Source organism: Apostichopus japonicus, chromosome 10 (genome assembly GCF_037975245.1).
Source record: "Apostichopus japonicus isolate 1M-3 chromosome 10, ASM3797524v1, whole genome shotgun sequence".
NCBI lineage: Eukaryota > Metazoa > Echinodermata > Holothuroidea > Aspidochirotida > Stichopodidae > Apostichopus > Apostichopus japonicus.
In genome coordinates, this window is record NC_092570.1 from 18,248,950 (window position 1) to 18,267,688 (window position 18,739).

An 18,739-nucleotide genomic window follows, 5' to 3' on the forward strand; every position below is an offset into this window, starting at 1 on the left:
ATTTTATGTGTATTGGGTATATTAATGTGTAAGGGGTACATTAATGTTTATGGGGTGATTTTATGTGTATGGGGTACATTAATGTTTATGGGGTACATTAACTCAAAATAATAAAGCGAGAGGTAAAAGATTCAATGGTGTTTGTAAGCTTGATGACTTACAGTCTTTTTTATTGAGTAGATGTTAAACTAGATTATAAACTTACTTCAATGTTGAACAAGAAAGAACTGTTTACATGGCTATTCTATGATACCAATGTTCCACTTGACATCTCGGGGATGATAAATACTTGGTAGTGGTGGTACTCAGGTGTGTCAAGGAAACTAATCCATTTGATTGGATTGTTGTCCTGGTCAATGACACACAAAGCTTGACCTGTTTAACTGACCTTTTGAAGTAGCCAGATCATTTCTTCATCTCAAGCCTTGGTTGTGTTTTTTGATAAAGTAAATTATTCTAAGTTTTGGTGGTCACAAGAAGCCGTAATAGAATGACTGATTTCTGTAAAATAAATACATTATTGAAGTCTCAAAGTTTGTCAAAAGAATTTACTAAATGATATCATATGATTCAGCAGGTGGAAAATCATTTTTGTCACAATAATGACCATTAATTATTTACTCAAATTGGGGACATGTTTCTATGAAGCATTGAACTTGAGTTAAATATATCTCTAAACTAAATTAAATGTCAGAGACTTGAGCAAGTTGCATTAAGCAAAACATCACCTGTCACCATATTACAGAATCTCCACAAGCATACTCCCAGAACACACAAGCATACTCTCAGAACACACAAGCATACTCTCAGAACAACACAAGCATACTCTCACAACATACAAGCATACTCTCAGAACAACACAAGCATACTCTCAGAACACACAAGCATACTCTCAGAACACACAAGCATACTCTCAGAACACACGAGCATACTCTCAGAACACACAAGCATACTCTCAGAACACACCAGCATACTCTCAGAACACACAAGCATACTCTCAGAACACACAAGCATACTCTCAGAACACACAAGCATACTCTCACAACAACACAAGCATACTCTCAGAACAACACAAGCATACTCTCAGAACACACAATCACACTCTCAGAACACACCAGCATACTCTCAGAACAAATAAGGTTGTTGGTTCATAGCAAGAAACCAACTGGATCCTAGGACTGAGGAATGGAGCTATTTCACCTGCTATCTTGTTCTAATAAGGTTCCAGTTTTTCAATTTCAAATTTATTTCTCATACAATTGTACAAGAATATTACAAAAATAACATTACAGTAGGAAGATTACTATACAAAGGCCACCAGAAATACCTAATAGCTTAATATCTCAGCTAGTGACCAAGTAGACCAGTTAATAATAATAATAATACATAATTTTTATATAGCGCCAAACAAACTATGAAATCATTCTCGTAGCGCTTAACATAATAATAACAATTATAACATATATGCTTTGGTGAAAAGATACGTTTTGAGAGCTGATTTGAAACCGTTCACAGTATTGCACATTTTTACATGTTCTGGAAGTGAGTTCCACAGGCACGGTGCACTGGATGCGAACATTCTCAAGCCGTAAGTCTGTGTTTTTACTCTAGGGATGAGTAACATCAGCGATGAATTAGAGCGAAGTGAGCGTGTGGATGATGGTCGGAGCTGAAACAAGTTGGTGAGGTAGCTTGGTCCTACATTGTGCATACATTTGAACACAATTCAGTCCTACTACTTATCTCAGGACATGTGCCCTGTTGTGTTGTTCTAAGCCACATCTCAATTGGATGCTATGACTAATCTCAGAACAGAAACTCTTGACCCGTTGCTGTGTTTTAAGCATGATACCAGTTGGACCCTAATCTCAGGCCAGAAGACTCTTGACCTGTTGTGGCGTTCTAACCATGACACCAGTTGGACCCTAGGACTAATCTCAGAACAGAAACTCTTGACCTGTTGCTGTGTTTTAAGCATGATACCAGTTGGACCCTAATCTCAGGCCAGAAGACTCTTGACCTGTTGTGGTGTTCTAACCATGATACCAGTTGGACCCTAGGACTAATCTCAGGACAGAAACTCTTGACCTGTTGTGGTGTACTAACCATGACATCAGTTGGACCCTAGGACTAATCTCAGGACAGAAACTCTTGACCCGTTGCTGTGTTTTAAGCATAACACCAGTTGGACCCTAGGACTAATCTCAGGACAGAAACTCTTGACCTGTTGTGGTGTACTAACCATGACACCAGTTGGACCCTAGGACTAATATCAGGACAGAAAGTCATGACCCGTTGCTGTGTTTTAAGCATAACACCAGTTGGACCCTAGGACTAATCTCAGGACAGAAACTCTTGACCTGTTGTGGTGTTCTAACCATGACATCATTTGGACCCTAAACTCAGGACAGAAGACTCTTAACCTGTTGTGGTGTCCTAACCATCATACTGTTTGTTTCCTGGTATTGGTTTATTGGGTTTTGAATAGCTGTATACATCAATTCATAAGCTCCATGGATAAGGCTCATAGCTCTTTGGTGGATTTTCTCCCTAAAATTGAAGAAGAAAAAATAAAATAATAATAATTCACATTGCAAAGGAATAAGAATTCCAGTATTCACAATTTAAAGTACACAGGCATATCCAAACAACTCCATCAATTACTTCTAACTAAAAGAGTGCATTGCACAACAGAACAAATCAAGATATTGAGTTAGCAAACATGCAATGCCAATGTGGTTATGTAACTATTCAGTATTTCCTGATAAATATGCTACAATGTCCTATGATGGTCGCTTATTGTCAAACTTGAGATGTTTTCTACCTCTACCCTCGGAGCATATCTCCTCATCTGAGATAATTAATTGTCCAACTGAACGCTCCTCAAATGACTTGAAATACCATCTAAAGGTCAAATCCTCCAGGAAGGTTTGTAGTTGTAGCAACTCGAAACATTTTGGCAGTTTTAGGTTTTTTTTTTTAGCAATTTGAAAAGACTTTAAAAAAAATATATAACAAAATCGAGCTCAAACACACTAATTAACAACTACCGACCTATAGCAATTTGAGGAAGCTAAAAAACTTGGGGCTATGGACCTCTCATGCAGAGTTTGTTCTTACCTTACAGCTGTGCTTTGGATAAACTCACACTGGGGCAGAACGTAGTTGTCCGGTGTTGACAAAAAGCTGTCAAAGTGATTCTGTAACGAGAAAGGATTAAACTTAAGAAGGGTTGGAGGCATGCTTGCCAAATGAACATTGCCTTATAAACACTAAAAAATATAATTATTTGAAAGACATAAATGAATTTCCTACTCCTCATTTTTTTTGTATTAGATGTTGTGATCAAATTATGGACAACCTGATTCATTTCTTAGGAGATTTTGGGATGATAAGTATTTTTTTAAATTATGATAAGCATTTCCTGTTCCTTCTTCTGATGGACCTGGTAAAGATCAACAGTTGAGAATGTTGTGGAAGTTTACAAAATAATAACTATCATACACTAATTGCAAATTGTATTTTCAAGTTTACATCTACAATCTCCCAACCTTCAATTCAAGTTATAAACATGAATATATACATATTTAGATTGTAGGGTTGGTGTTCACTAGACCTCAGGGTTTGTGTTTACATTTCAACCTCGGGCTGGAAGTTTACGTTTATATTTAGACCGTAGGGTTGGTGTTCATATTTCAACATCGGGCTGACTATTCACATTTAAACCTTGGGCTGGGTGTTCACATTTAATCCTCGTGGTGGGTGTTCACACTTGAACCTCAGGTCAGTGTTTACACGTAGATTTCGTGGTGGGTGTTTACATTAGACCTCGGGCCTGGTATTTACATTTAGACCATGTGATACGAGAAGGACCTTGCAGATTCAAACATTAATAGATTTATCTGGTTAATCACTGCTTACAGAAAAATCCTGCAAAATACACAAAGTGTTCACATGGAAAGAAGGTACTTCAACACATCACCATAGAATGGTTCATTGACAGCAAATCAAACTGACTCGATCCATCTCTGCCACAATACACAAGTTTGCACCACTTAACAATAGGGTGACCCTCCTTTTTGCTTGGGACTTTACAAAGGGTAACAGAGTGAAAGTAACAACATTCCACTTGTTTACTTGCTATCCTAGCCACATCCTAGCCACATATTCAAGTTCACTTAATCGTTTTTCCCAATTTTTACCTCTTCTACCTCTTTTCTTCATCTTTATTTAATTTATAATATTCTATAGCTCTAATCCGAGAATGTAACCTCAACATTTTAAATTCAGCAGAAATACTACAGCACCGAAAACTTTGCTCTAAAAACCAAATCATTGCCAAAGTTTCTCAAAAATAAAAAGTCTTTCTTACCATGCCATCCTTGATAGCACTTGTGTTCATTCCTGGTAAGGATGCTAGAGGCCCCTACGGACAACAATAATGATAATGAAAATTATGATACCATTAAAGATATGTGTTTAATATTGTATCATGTCAACTTTACATGTCACACTCAGGGAAGCATCCAAACCTTTATTTCTGTGAAGTTTGGTTTGTCAGGATCTGTTGACAAGCCAATCTATCTAGTTAACAGCACAGGGGGCTCAAATAAAAGCAAAAGGAATAGCAGGAAATAATTTGATCTGGTTGGCATTGCAAAATGCTACCCAATATGTGCAAGATCACAGTTTATACACAATATTTTATACGAGAAAGTTCTTTAGTGAGTACTTTAGTCTCCAAAAGCATGAGTACAAGTAGGTTATCTTCCTTAGTGTCTGTACCAGATTTGAATATACTATGTGTGTCCACCCTCATGGGATTCTGAATTAGCAGTAGAAACACACAGAACATTCATATTACCTCATATACTATGTGTGTACACCCTACTGGGATTCTGAATTAGCAGTAGAAACACACAGAACATTCATATTACCTCATATACTATGTGTGTCCACCCTCATGGGATTCTGAATTAGCAGCAGAAACACACAGAACATTCATATTACCTCATATACTATGTGTGTACACCCTACTGGGATTCTGAATTAGCAGTAGAAACACACAGAACATTCATATTACCTCATATACTATGTGTGTACACCCTACTGGGATTCTAAATTAGCAGCAGAAACACACAGAACATTCATATTACCTCATATACTATGTGTGTCCACCCTACTGGGATTCTGAATTAGCAGTAGAAACACACAGAACATTCATATTACCTCATATACTATGTGTGTACACCCTACTGGGATTCTAAATTAGCAGCAGAAAAACACACAGAACATTCATATTACCTCATATACTATGTGTGTACACCCTACTGGGATTCTGAATTAGCAGTAGAAACACACAGAACATTCATATTACCTCATATGCTATGTATGCCCACCCTACTGGGATTCTGAATTAGCAGCAGAAACACACACAGAACATTCATAGTACCTCATATACTATGTGTGTCCACCCTCATGGGATTCTGAATTAGCAGCAGAAACACACAGAACATTCATATTACCTCATATACTATGTGTGTCCACCCTACTGGGATTCTGAATTAGCAGTAGAAACACACAGAACATTCATATTACCTCATATACTATGTGTGTACACCCTACTGGGATTCTAAATTAGCAGCAGAAAAACACACAGAACATTCATATTACCTCATATACTATGTGTGTACACCCTACTGGGATTCTAAATTAGTAGCAGAAAAACACACAGAACATTCATATTACCTCATATACTATGTGTGCCCACCCTAATGGGATTCTGAATTAGCAGCAGAAACACACAGAACATTCATATTACCTCATATACTATGTGTGTACACCCTACTGGGATTCTAAATTAGCAGCAGAAACACAGAACATTCATATTCACTTATATACTATGTGTGCCCACCCTCATGGGATTCTAATTAGCAGCAGAAACACACAAAACATTCTCTAGGTGAATTCCCTCCTTTAATCTTTGCGTCCACCCTCATGGGATTCTAAATTAGCAGCTGTAACACAGAACATTCTCTAGGTAAATTCCCTTATACACTCTTTTGATTCTTCAAAAGCATACATAGATGTTATCATTACCTCTTCTGGGTTGTGTTGTAGTATGATGCTATATACTTGTAGTAGGGCTGTTCGTGATAAAATGAAAGACGCTTGCTCGTTTACTAATGTATCCAAGTGAGCATCCGTCTGTGGAAACAAAAATAAAGACATGTTTTTTTTATCTGCACACAGGCCAGTACATATTTGTTTTAACTGAAACAAGAGCAGCTCAAAAAGCTAAAATCTGTATGAAAACAGGACAAGGCTCATTCCCTAAACAAGAATGATGAACTCCCAATGTGACACACAACGTAACTCCCATATTAGAGAAAAACATTGCACTATGTTAGTTGGAAACCTCAATATTTTGTCTCAAAGTCGAGATGTGGTTGATTAAATGTTATCTATTTCAAAAGGCTATAACGATTCTTTTTAATCCAGGAAGTGCAGAACAGGAGGTGTCAGTGATGTCATCAGGGCACAAGTTGTTCAAAATGTTGAGATGATAATCTTCTTGTCGATGTGGTACATTCGGAACGTTTGCTAATTTTGGTTTATAATGTCCTCAAAACTTTCATTACAATGCAACTTTTGTAGTGGGGTGGATACATGCTTTGGATGTTAAAAAGAAGAAGTAAAACATTTCCAGATATATTTCAATGAGATCATTCACACTGTTTCTGTCAGGTGGTGGTTTTCACAAACATCACCAAAGTGGCCACATTCGTATTTTCATCTATGAAGTGCTATGATTTGACTTAACAACACAAACATCTCCATTAATTTTGTTGAGCAATCAACTTAAGCAACTGAAATAACCCTTCCAGTTTAATACCAGTGTTTAAGAGATCGTTAAATATGATCATAAATTACAAACTTGCAAATAACAGACTGTCACAAGTGGATCGAACTGAGCAATATATTTCTTTTCAATATTTTCAGGTCACATATTTCATGCTACATTCAAAATTAGCACATTTGAACATTTACACAAATGTCAATGAGCATTGAAACAATTTTGACACAGACCGACTGTCAAAACTAGTAACATGATTATCATTATCTGGACATACCTGAGCCTCTAACATCTCCAGACGTTGGTCCGTGTATTCATACAAGGATAGTGTAGTCTGCATGGCATGGAGACAGTTTATCATGTAGGTGGCCATATCTGCAGGGTTGAGACGGCTAGCCGATAACGTACACATCTGCATCAGCGGATCCAGGACAGAAGTTAGTATCTACAGTAAAAATTGAAATTACATCAACTGAAATTTTATCTTAGGCGTGAGCTGATTGGCTGATTGATAATATTGTCAAGTTTATATTAGGTCTAATCAGAATGGTTAGTTAAACATACTGTGCACATACAACATAACATACATACATAACATAACATACATACATAACATACATACATAACATACATAACATGCATAACATACTGTACACATATGCTTCAGAGAGTCCAGAACCCAACCTGCAGACCGGTCTTTCACAAAATAATCGGTATAAGATTCAGACCAAATAGGTAAAATTTGGTTAAATCCAACCAAAACAACATTGTGATATAAAAAGTTAGATTTGACTTTTACATGTCACCTCTGAAATAACATAGGCCATGTATAGTAACTATTGCACTAAAGTTAGCACTGCAATCACCTAATGGATTTTCTCCATGTTTCTACGGCAAGTAGAAACATACACATGCTTCATATCCGATCGCAATTTAGAAAACAAATTGGGAATCAATTATTGCCGGGAGATTAGTACATGAAATTGTGAGAGCATAAGATTGCCTAAAAAACTGGGAAATCCATCCCGAGTTAAACCAGGAGAGTTGTCATGTGTGAAGACCAGTATTATCTACAGGCAATGATAAGAAACGAATCATTGAAAGTAATGTTATGTCTCATTGGCTGGCTGATAATCTTCACGTATAGTATAGCTTAGCTGATTGGTCAGTTGATATATTGTACACATCTACATCAGACGATCCAGAACAGATGTTATGGAAAATACAGAAAATCATATTAAGAACTTACATCAACTGATATCTTAGGTTGTCCAACCTGCATACATGTCAACTCTCATGGATTTATGGTAAGACGCAGTCAGTTTTATGTATCATCGCAGCATGGGATCTACAAATCTCACACGGGAATAGCTCACACAGGGTAAGGCACCATAAAACAGATTTTCATGGCTTTGTGGATATTTTAATGTTAGAACAATGACTTATTCTACTTGAGTACAGTTTGTTAAATCTGCAGGGCTTCAGGCACCATCTCGAGGGTGACCTTTGGAACCTTTGGCCAACCTTTGGAAGGTTCAGACCTGCTAGGCAAGTTGATACTATTCATAGCAAGGCTATATAAAGTTGGAATCTTGATTGGTTGGTTGACATCTCATACTACACATTGGCTTCAGAGGTTACTTCATGCTGACGACTTGTTATGCCTGCTAAATTACAAAATCCTTTATAAATTGCTGTGTTTAAACTTCTTTCTCTTTACACTGGTTTTAACAGATACAAATATTCATTAATGGTCATGTACACTATTACACTAGAGAAAGATAACAATCTTACTCTTGCAAAATCCTGTTCTCTCAAGTTCATGCTGACCACTGATGAATCATGAGAAGCGAGTACTTCCTGAAGCAGCCGGAGAGATTGTGAGAGTGTTGCTGTCGGACCGAGGTCGGCTGGCGGTAGCTCCACTTTCTCCACCAGTTTGGATGCAAGGACATTGAGAGCGTTAAAGAACACCTTCTGAGCAAACTCCTCCATCTCGGAGAGAGTGCTGGTCAATGCAGCCTCTTTGTTTAAATGTTGACTGGACAAATGGAGAGAGGAGAGAAAAGTAAGAAAATTTCTTTTTGTCTTTATATTCATAAACACATAGAAAGCATATAGAGATTACTAATGTATTTTATATTCTCCTGCAAGCAGGAACTTGCGAATATATTCCTGTACATTCTACTGTTTCCTACAGTTTCCTTCAGCTGTTAAGTTATATTGAAAACCTGATCACTGACTGGGTTGTACAGATTAGGGCTGGAGGTTTTCTCAATATGACTGATATATCTCTCCCAAAGTGAGGTGTTCTGTATATTACTTCCATGCTACCTCTTTGGATTTTATCTCATGGTTTGTAACAAAGGTGTACAAACATATTTAAAACTTGCAGCAGTACGAGGATTTGCAGGATATCAAAATTATGAAAGGATGGGTATGGGATCGGGGTTATTCAGGAATTGGATGAAAGATTTTGGAATAATCCAAGGGTTACACATAAATTACATAAAACTGGAACAAGTGCTACAAAAGTTAAGAATGCTCTCATATGTGGTGCCAACATGTGTGTACTTACCCTATAGTATATTTATAAAATTTCAATAAATTTGCAAGCTTGTAGAGAACTACAGGACCCGGTTCTGCTACTATAACCTGTTCCACTCTAACCTAAAGGAGAGAAAAATAAAGAGTTATGCAAGTTTAGTAGACAAACTACAAATACTGCACAAAGGGACAAATTACAAATACTGCACTGAGGCTGTAAACTAGATTATGAAAAAAGCATACAATACACTAATCTGATTTAATAGCAAGTATCAAAGTTACAAGCTTAAGAAGGAAATAACAAAAAGAATGTAGTGCTATATGTCTTAATGACTCACACCTAAATATAGTGCTCCAGGTGATTGAGGAGAGGTGGAAATATCATGATATGAACAAATATGTGAAGAATGAACTTATCGTAATCATTTGTACCTTGAAAGGTCTGCAAATTCCTTCTGTAATATGGCCCAATACCTCTTCAATTTTACTGTCTCTTGCTGTGGAGGGAAGAGACAATAAATTCTTGTAAACCTCAACAGACCCAGAAATGAAGTAAACAAATTGAAATGATAGTATTCATTTCCTCTTTTGAAATTTCCGTTTTGTATATACACCAAAAGGTAGGTTTGATGCGAAAAAGTAGTTTGCATGAAACAACATCAACCTCATTTTTACAGCTCAATCACAATAAAACACAAACCTCATTTTACAGCTCAATCACAATAAAACACAAACCTCATTTTACAGGCCAATCACAATAAACCACATACCTCAATTCACAGCTCAATCACAGTAATACACCAACCTCACTTTACGATTCCAATAGAAATTTGTTTTGAATCTAAAGGAGCATTTCAAAACCTATTTAGACATAAAATACACAAAAGAAACTGGCAAACACTACAAATTTTCCTTCCAATACTCACGTTGACCTGTAGCCATGCGTAAGAGGCTGACCAATTGTTCCTTCTCGGTTGCAGACGCTTGATGCAGCCAAGCCAACATATCCCCCACATATCGCAAAGGATCATGGGAATGCAGCTCTATTGGTCTAGGTGTGCCACCAGGTCCTGCAGAGAAAACCGAACAATTTAAAAGGATCTCACAAAATATTATCTAAGCGCACATTTTGAGAGAGACGTCTTACTCAAAACTGAAAGAGTAAATAAAGAATGAACCACTAGTATCCACAATCAAGAATGGTATTGTATTCGTAGTATTTTGTCATTCTGTGAAAAGTGAGAATAACGAAATGCTTCAAAAAATGATCTGTGATGACCAAAATGAACTTCGACCTCAAGTTCCTGGATACCCCAAGTTAAGAACTACTCATTAGTATTTATAAGTAGTTAGTATTAAGTTTAGTGAGTGTCTATGTTTAAATTGTGGACAATACAGATTTCTAGAGAGACAGAGAGATAGACAGACAGACAGACAGACAGACAGACAGACAGACAGACAGGTAATTATATGTCAAGTTCACTCAGGCAAATCTGAGTCACAAAATGATCCCACTCAAATCCAAGTCACGACTCCAGTCGCCAAAACTATTGCCTAAGCAGGCTTTCTGCAGTACATGAGCAATTTGTAAACCCAGGTTTGCTATATTTCATTTGAAAATCTTTGATGAAAAAGTCATGATTAAGCACAAGCCCATTACCTCCTCTCGTTAAAGCATCAATAAATCCTCTTACAACAGCTGTCCTTCTAGCGGTGCCAAACTCGTCCAGGACATATCTGACAATAAATTAAAAATATGTCTGTAAAAGTTTGTCGCCAAGACACTTGTCTTATAGATATTAACATCAATCAACAATCTAACTGCAAATGTTAAAATACTTTTCATTACTTGATTATTTGATATGAAAATTTGACTTGACAAAATTAATTCACAATTTTTGAATGACAAATTTCTGAAATATCACGCAGGAACCTACATAAAAAGTTGTGAAGACTCGCGCATAAAGAAACGTCTCATGCCGGTAATCTGACATAGTTTCAAATGAGGTGTAACAGAAGTGTTAGACACCACCATCGATCCCTGAAAATACACACACAGCTTGCTACCGTCGGTGATTAGACATTAGTGTACAGTCAATACATACAGCTATGGTCAATACCCACAACACAGTGTACATAGCAGCGATGAACATCTCAGGTCTAGATAAATGATAGCAAGGTATCACCTTTCATTACTGTCTGCATTTTGTAGCGACAAGAAGAAAACTTCACTTGCAAGCAACGGAAAGTTAACTTTTTCAGAGGGCGGCAGGCGGTTTGGGCGAGTCTTCAATGCCTTTAAGCCTTCAGTATTAAGAAGTAAGGACCATGTGCTGACCTGAAGAGTACTGGTCTGTCTTGCAATGCTTCCATTGCCCTGCAATGAATAGACGTTACATCCACAGAGTCACTTGTCAGGCTTCGACACTCTCCTAGCACGAAAGACAAACATTCACAAAATGATTAATTCATCACATCATAACTTGTATATACATATTGATAGAAATAAACAGAATGGCAGGTGATCTGCATTCTGAACAATGACTAAATGTTAAGCCATTTAAGATCTCTTAAAGTCTGGCTAACATAAAACCAGAAAGAATTAAAAATAATGACAAAAGTTAGAGATTAATTCTTTGTCAAACTGGACAATGGCACTAACTAAATACTACAATATAGTTGGTAAAATATTCAGAAAAAGAAAGGGGTGGTTTGGGGCTTACTACTTTCAGTTACTGAATGTTAATATTTCAACCCCGTTCTAATAATTTATCTGACTTGGCATATATTCATTGTCACAAAAGTATAGTATGACACACATATATCTGTGTTTGCTGTAAAGTTTCTTTAACTAGTTAGCAATAGACAAGGGTTTGACATTAGGTAGAATTGTAACTTAGCAAAGGGTGACCTTTATGATAAACTTAGGAATTAAGGTGTACGAAGCACTAATCAATTGATAAAGCCTGACATCAGCACTACCTTACTAGTATGACACATATCTGTGATTGCTGTAAAGTTTCTTTAACTAGTTAGCAATAGAGAAGTGGTGGACAGTTTTACCAACCTAAGAATTGTTTTATATTACAATAATAGGTTAATTAGCTCTAATTGTAATGCTCTATGGTTGTGAAATTTGGCAAAAAATTGCATGGCTTTTGTGATTGCTAGAGGTGTTTTAGAGCTATTCATGACAATGACATTTATATTTCTCATGGGATTGTTAAAGTAAACATATTTTAGTCTGGGTGTCTAACATTCCTTACATTATGTTGTTGTGTTATTTGTACATCACATTGTTCAGTCTCTGAACTGAAAAACCTTGCAAACAAATAGCAATACTTAATAGCCGCAGCCTACCACACATTCGTACCGGTTGTCACGGTGCCTAGCCTAATTTGCATATATATTGAGCTTGCCAGCAACATTGTATTGCCAGGAAGAATGATGATCTAATTTCTTATAAAGTGACATTATATCTCATCTTGATCTGAGTATCACACTCAAAAGGATGATTCCTTTGCTTACCTTGTGTCCAGCGATAAAGACGTTCGTAAGCTGTCTCCTGGTGAAGTGCCATTGACTCCATGATTTCAAGTCTGAAATGAAAGAATCTTATATTGTTCACTTTTGAATATATATACTTCCAAAATTCAGTTTCATAAAACTAAATTTCAACAATTAAATTCCAGTCATCAACAATAATGATGCACTTGCAAAATGTTGGCTGGAGAAAATGATGAAGTTTGATACACAGCACAAAATAACTTTACTGGTTTAGACATACATTTTGTCTATACATCAAAATTGTAAGGTTGGAAGGGTAGCTCTGTTCACAGAACAAGAGATTATGCTGTACCAGCATTGTTCTTTAGTACACAACACAGCAGGCTCGATGGGTTTATTCTTGATATTTGATCTAATAGAAACATGTCACATAATTCCTCTTAAAGCAACTGCTCTGCACTTACCCTGCTGTTTGCTGATTGGTCCTTAAGAGTACCTTACAGTCGCTGTGGATCTGTTTGACTCGGTTTAGTGCATTGAAAAAATTCTGCAGATATTAAAGAAATAGACCTTTGTTTAGTATAATGGAAATGAAAGTAGTGTTGATGAGTGGGCAATGATTACTAGCTAAAATCCATGAAAATGGACCAAAGGTGCCGATACAAAGTTTGTCGAAAAAAATATTGATATTTAAGATAGGAAATGTGAACAGAAATTTTTTAAGTAAAGACCTCCTAGTTAGAACTCCTTTTACAAAACAAAAATCTTTTGTATCTATTAAACTGTGAACATTCCTAAAAATGTTACCTCATGCAGATGGCCTTCTCGTGTTCCTCTTAAGACTTTAGCCTCTTCTGATTTCAGCTGATATTTGGCAAGGAATGCATCTGCAACTTTGGCCCTCATGTCCAACTTGTGACTGAAAAAAAAAAAATCAAAGTTAACATTCATGGATTAAACAAAATTTCATCAACATGACTCACATATGACAACAGTTGCAAAATAAGGCAAGAAATGATAGCTAACATCGTTAAAAGTTGGTGAAATATATCATCGAATCAATAATTTCAGTGATACACAAAGACTGGTCTTTCATTTGATTGTTACATGATTTTCTACCTTTCTTTTTGTAAATCTGTTGTTTTGTTGATTAGGTCAGCGGTTTGGTTCCTGGCAGCCTAGGATAAAAAAGAGAGTCAAGAATTGATAATTCCAACCTGATTGAGGTTAGGTTTAATAGTGAGCACTGTTAGTCCCTTCATCTAGTGTTCTGACATGTACAATATTCCCCAAACATATTCCAGCCACGGAAATATCAGTTTACATATGCAATTTCCCATCTACTGTATCTTATGTGTGAGCACTGTGTCAGTAAGTATAAACCTCTTCCAGGACACAGCCAGGATCTCCTTCCAAATCGACACAAGTTAACTACACATGTGTATTTCTTCAGACTTTTTCATCCATGATTTTCAACTTCTCTTTAGCATTGGTGATGATCTATTTGAACCTATTTTGTCTTTAACAAGATTTCCTTCACAATGTTAAATCCTCTTGACTTTCCATACGCATTCTTGTATGAGTTTGATCTCCATGTAAGCCCCTCACTTGCTATTAGTTTGTACAGGTATTGGCTTTGCCATATTGCCCGTTTATTAATGCATATGTCCATATGTCATGGCTGTACTTACATTCACAGTGCTGTATATAATTAATGCTTATATATATATATATATATATGTCATGGCTGTACTTACATTCACAGTGCTGTATAATTGGATACTTCTACATTTACTATAGCTAAGGGATCTATAAAGGTGACTAATTTGGTTATAGAGTTCATAACTGTTAATTCCTGTACTGAAGTTTGGTCTCCCAGAAACTTAAAATGTTAATTAGTTTCATTGTCAAACTTTATACTAAATTTCTTCACTCCTGTTACAAATTTGGTGGACTAAAAACAGAGATTATGTGTTCAGGTACTGGTATGTACATCAAGTTTAGCAAACATAAACAAATTTTAACATAAACAACTTTGAAGAATAGTACAAGGTGTCACCATCAAAAAAGCCTGGCCTGTGGCAACATTATCAAAAATCAAAAGGGGACTTTCCCAGAGAATCTTCAAATCAAGAGCTTGGGATTTGCTACTTCAACATTCATTCTATTGGCAAAAAATAGAATTAGAGCTATGACTTTTGGTAATATGAATAATAAATGTAGCAAAATTTAGATAAATTGACCACCTCAAAAATCATCATGGTTGATTTTTACATCAATTTTGTTGACCCTTATGACACCTCCCACCCCCCCCCCACCCCCTCTGGCTGTTTCCCAAACATGAATTTTGCATTTCCAAATAAAACAGACAATACGATAAATAAGATCAGGGGGAAACGTTACTGTAGTTAGAAATTGACAATGTCACCATTACTAAGAAAAACATGATTTAAGCTTTCAAATCAGGTGGGAAGGGTGTTTCTATTGCATTATTCTGCAAAATTACTAACCTTCAGCCTCCGAACCATATCTTCACAACTATGATTCATTGCCTGTACATCTTGAGTAATACTGTCCAGTTGCTGTTGCAAATGGGAAAGAAAAATACTAAGTCTGTTACTGACTTGTTAAAAAAAAAAGGGAGACTGAAGTTGGCTATTCAGTCCACAAATGAAGCACATCTTTTGAAGAAGAGCATACATAGGTACAGCAGCATAAATGGGACCTCAAATGAGAGTCCAAACTTACCCAAGCCCAACCATGGTTTGTGGTTGGTTTTGGGAGAGAATTTTACATTTTTTTAGTGGGCTGGTTTAAGTGGATGGGTTTTTTTCCCGGTACTTACCTACCATACCTAATCTGTCCATTGGTCATTGGTGGAGTGTTATCTGATTTGGCCCGTAATTTCTGCAAATTTGGCAGATGAAGCCATTAGCATAAGGTGACCAGACGTCCCCGATTTTCGGGGACAGTCCCCGATTACAGTGTGCTGTCCCCGAAAATGTCCCCGATTCGTCAAATGTCCAGGAATTTCGAAAATATCCCACATTATTAGTAAAATAATTGTAAAAACAAAATTTAGTCAAGTGTGCAGTCACAAAACGGAACTAACCAGTATTTCAGGTGGGCCAGTGTAAAGTGGAATATGCTAGATCGATCTAGCCTAGCACTCTTTTGTAAAGTAAGTTAATTTCATCTAAGAAAAAGCTACATTTTTGGAAATAAAATTGATTTAAAAGTGCTTCTAAGTGCTCCCCCATATCAGTCACGCAATAAATGTCCCTGATTCCAGTCAGGGAAATATGGTCACCTTACATTAGCAACCTCTTAGGATCGTCTCTCAAGGTAGGGGGGTGGGGGGTTACAGTAGATAAATATTAGACTGAATAGCTTTATTGAGACTGAATGCAGTTTTTCTGGCCAAGCAATGTTTCAAACTGTATTATTAACAACAAATTCGCAATAAGTTTTATAATTACGGCTTAACAATCAGATAGGTAGGAAGTATTTCTGATTGTGTACACTATTATTGATTGGGAGTACCCACAGACGCTGTAGCATAGATAGTTCTTCGATAGCCTCTGCTAGACTTTTGAGCACATAAATATTTGTGAGAAAGAGGATTTCCTTTTCTTTTACATTTTGGAATTTATCTTAGAGCCCTATAGTGGGCAGTCTCCCCACTTCCCCTTTCCCCAGAAGCTATGTACAGTATTACACACCCCCCCCCCCCCTTTCTGATGCCCATGGTCACATTATCTGTCACAATGATATCCATCACAACATATTGTGAAGGTGAAGCCTGTTAAGCTACAATGCTACAGGATAACAACAATTATGCTTACACTCTTTACACCACTGAATGCTTCAGCAAATTCCTCACTGATTGATAAACTTCTTCGTTCAATGTCCCCTCTCAAATTTCTCCTCGTTCTTAAATTGTTTTCATGAAAGAAAGTGGAAAGAGCTTTCAATGCCTCCAGGGTTTCCTAAGAGATAAGAAAGTAAAGGGAATGATTAGTCTTAGAACTTTGTGAAATTTGGATCATTCATGTAGTAATATAAGGATTCTTACAAAGCTACAGTCAACAGTTTCTGACTTTCTGTTTCAAAATGCTCTCATTGGCTACAGATAAAGGTACTAATTTAGAATCCGTACCATTCGACTACCCGACTAACCCCTAACCCTACTTCCTAACCCTTTAATTCATTCCAGCAAATCATTCACGCGATGCACCTATTCACTGACTGTTATTCTATTGAGCACACACGTTCAGCCGGATTATACAGTTGTTATTCTGCCGATTCGAAGTAAGCTTTCCCATTCATATGGTACGGATTCTTAAGTTAGGCCCAGATAAAAACCAAAGTGACATGCTGGTAGGGCATCAATTGAAAAACAAGGAAATTCTGGATTATCTATGAATGACAGTCTAACACCGGCAACTGGGGTATAGACTTACAAATACATTATCATTCATTTAGCTGAATATCTATAACGTCTATATTATTATCCCTAGGCTTGCATAAGCCTTATTTTATCTCTCTTTTACCTAACATAACTTAGACCTAGGCCCAATTTGCAGTAGTTCGTCCTAGCCTAAATTGTAACGCTAGTACCAGTAGTACTAGTAGGCCCTAGGCCTACTCAGTTAGGCCAAATGTAGCCTAGCCTTCTAAGTTACAATACATTTGCAAATGCAAAGTACCGATTTTGCGACATAAGCCTAACGTAGGGAACACTAACGCATCAACATAAGCCAAGAGTCAATCAGCCAACCAACCTTGTCATTTTCCAACCTTGTCTCTAATATTTTGTTGAGCTTTCTTGACAACGGATTACTGTTCGCATTTCCCTCATTAGTTAGCTGAGGCTGAGAGGGGCTCTCTTTATCAGCCATGGTTTTGAAAGTTAGTGGTCAGTGCAATGTTTACGTGGAATATCTGTGTACAATACAACCGGTTTGAAGCTAACATCAATATACAGCACTCAGCGATGCAATTAGTAGCGTACTTTAGAAGTAAAACCTTTACACGATGTTCCATTCCACTTTCACATCAAATCGCCAACAGGAGTATCGAGTCTTGGGAAAGTATTCGCAAGACCTTCCCAAACTATATCATCGTAACTGATAGGTTTTTCATTAGTGTAAGACAACTTTTTTTCCTTATGCTACTTGAAATGCAACTGTATGTGACCAAGGAGTTGATGTGTCTTTCAAGTTATGTAATACATTATTTATTCGTACAGTATCTTTACATTTTCCCTATTTTTTCTTGTTTCTGTTTATTCCAATGGAGTTGTGAAATTCACATGACGTAACAAGGTCATGATCATACCGTCAGTCTCGATGTAAGGGGAATGGGGTCAGAGTGGAGTCAAGTTGTTTGGTCTTCGTGCCCAGGCTCTGTCCTAAGGTGACTTTCAGTACTCTATTCTTATTACCGTCATGTCCCACAGATCTCACCTCGGGGACATAAAACAACACAATTTCAATTTTCGGCCATTAAATATTGCATTGTAACTATAGGCTATGCAACTTACATAGTATACACTATATATATATATATATATATATATATATATATATATATATATATTCTACGGGTGTTTATCTCCTTCCACTTATTTTAACATGGAACAACGTAGGTATTAGCAAAACATTGCGTTTAGGGCTACTAACATATATCTAATTTATAAAAACATTCTGGTTAGGACCCCAACCCCTCCCCCATCCCCATACATAGGAGACGGCTTCAGTGACCCCCAGGGCAGTTCACTCCCTGATTTATAAAATCCTTGATTCGCCTCTGGCCCTCCCATAAAAG

The 18,739-nt window shown here is 36.9% G+C and overlaps 1 protein-coding gene across 1 annotated transcript; it reads right to left on the reverse strand.

Moving 5' to 3' along the window:
- Positions 1–585: 585 nt before the first annotated feature.
- On the reverse strand, positions 586–17,898 carry LOC139974778 (conserved oligomeric Golgi complex subunit 6-like). Its single transcript, XM_071982192.1, has 18 exons — positions 17,695–17,898; positions 16,756–16,899; positions 15,421–15,492; positions 14,030–14,088; positions 13,718–13,829; positions 13,375–13,457; positions 12,932–13,002; positions 11,742–11,835; positions 11,064–11,140; positions 10,330–10,473; positions 9,836–9,900; positions 9,435–9,526; positions 8,651–8,897; positions 7,134–7,301; positions 6,100–6,207; positions 4,373–4,426; positions 3,121–3,200; positions 586–2,550 (listed from the first exon to the last, which is right to left on the reverse strand). The coding sequence occupies exons 1-18, from the start codon at positions 17,809–17,811 to the stop codon at positions 2,403–2,405; spliced, it is 1,935 nt and encodes a 644-aa protein (XP_071838293.1). The 5' UTR covers positions 17,812–17,898; the 3' UTR covers positions 586–2,402.
- Between the last annotated feature and the right edge of the window lie 841 nt (positions 17,899–18,739).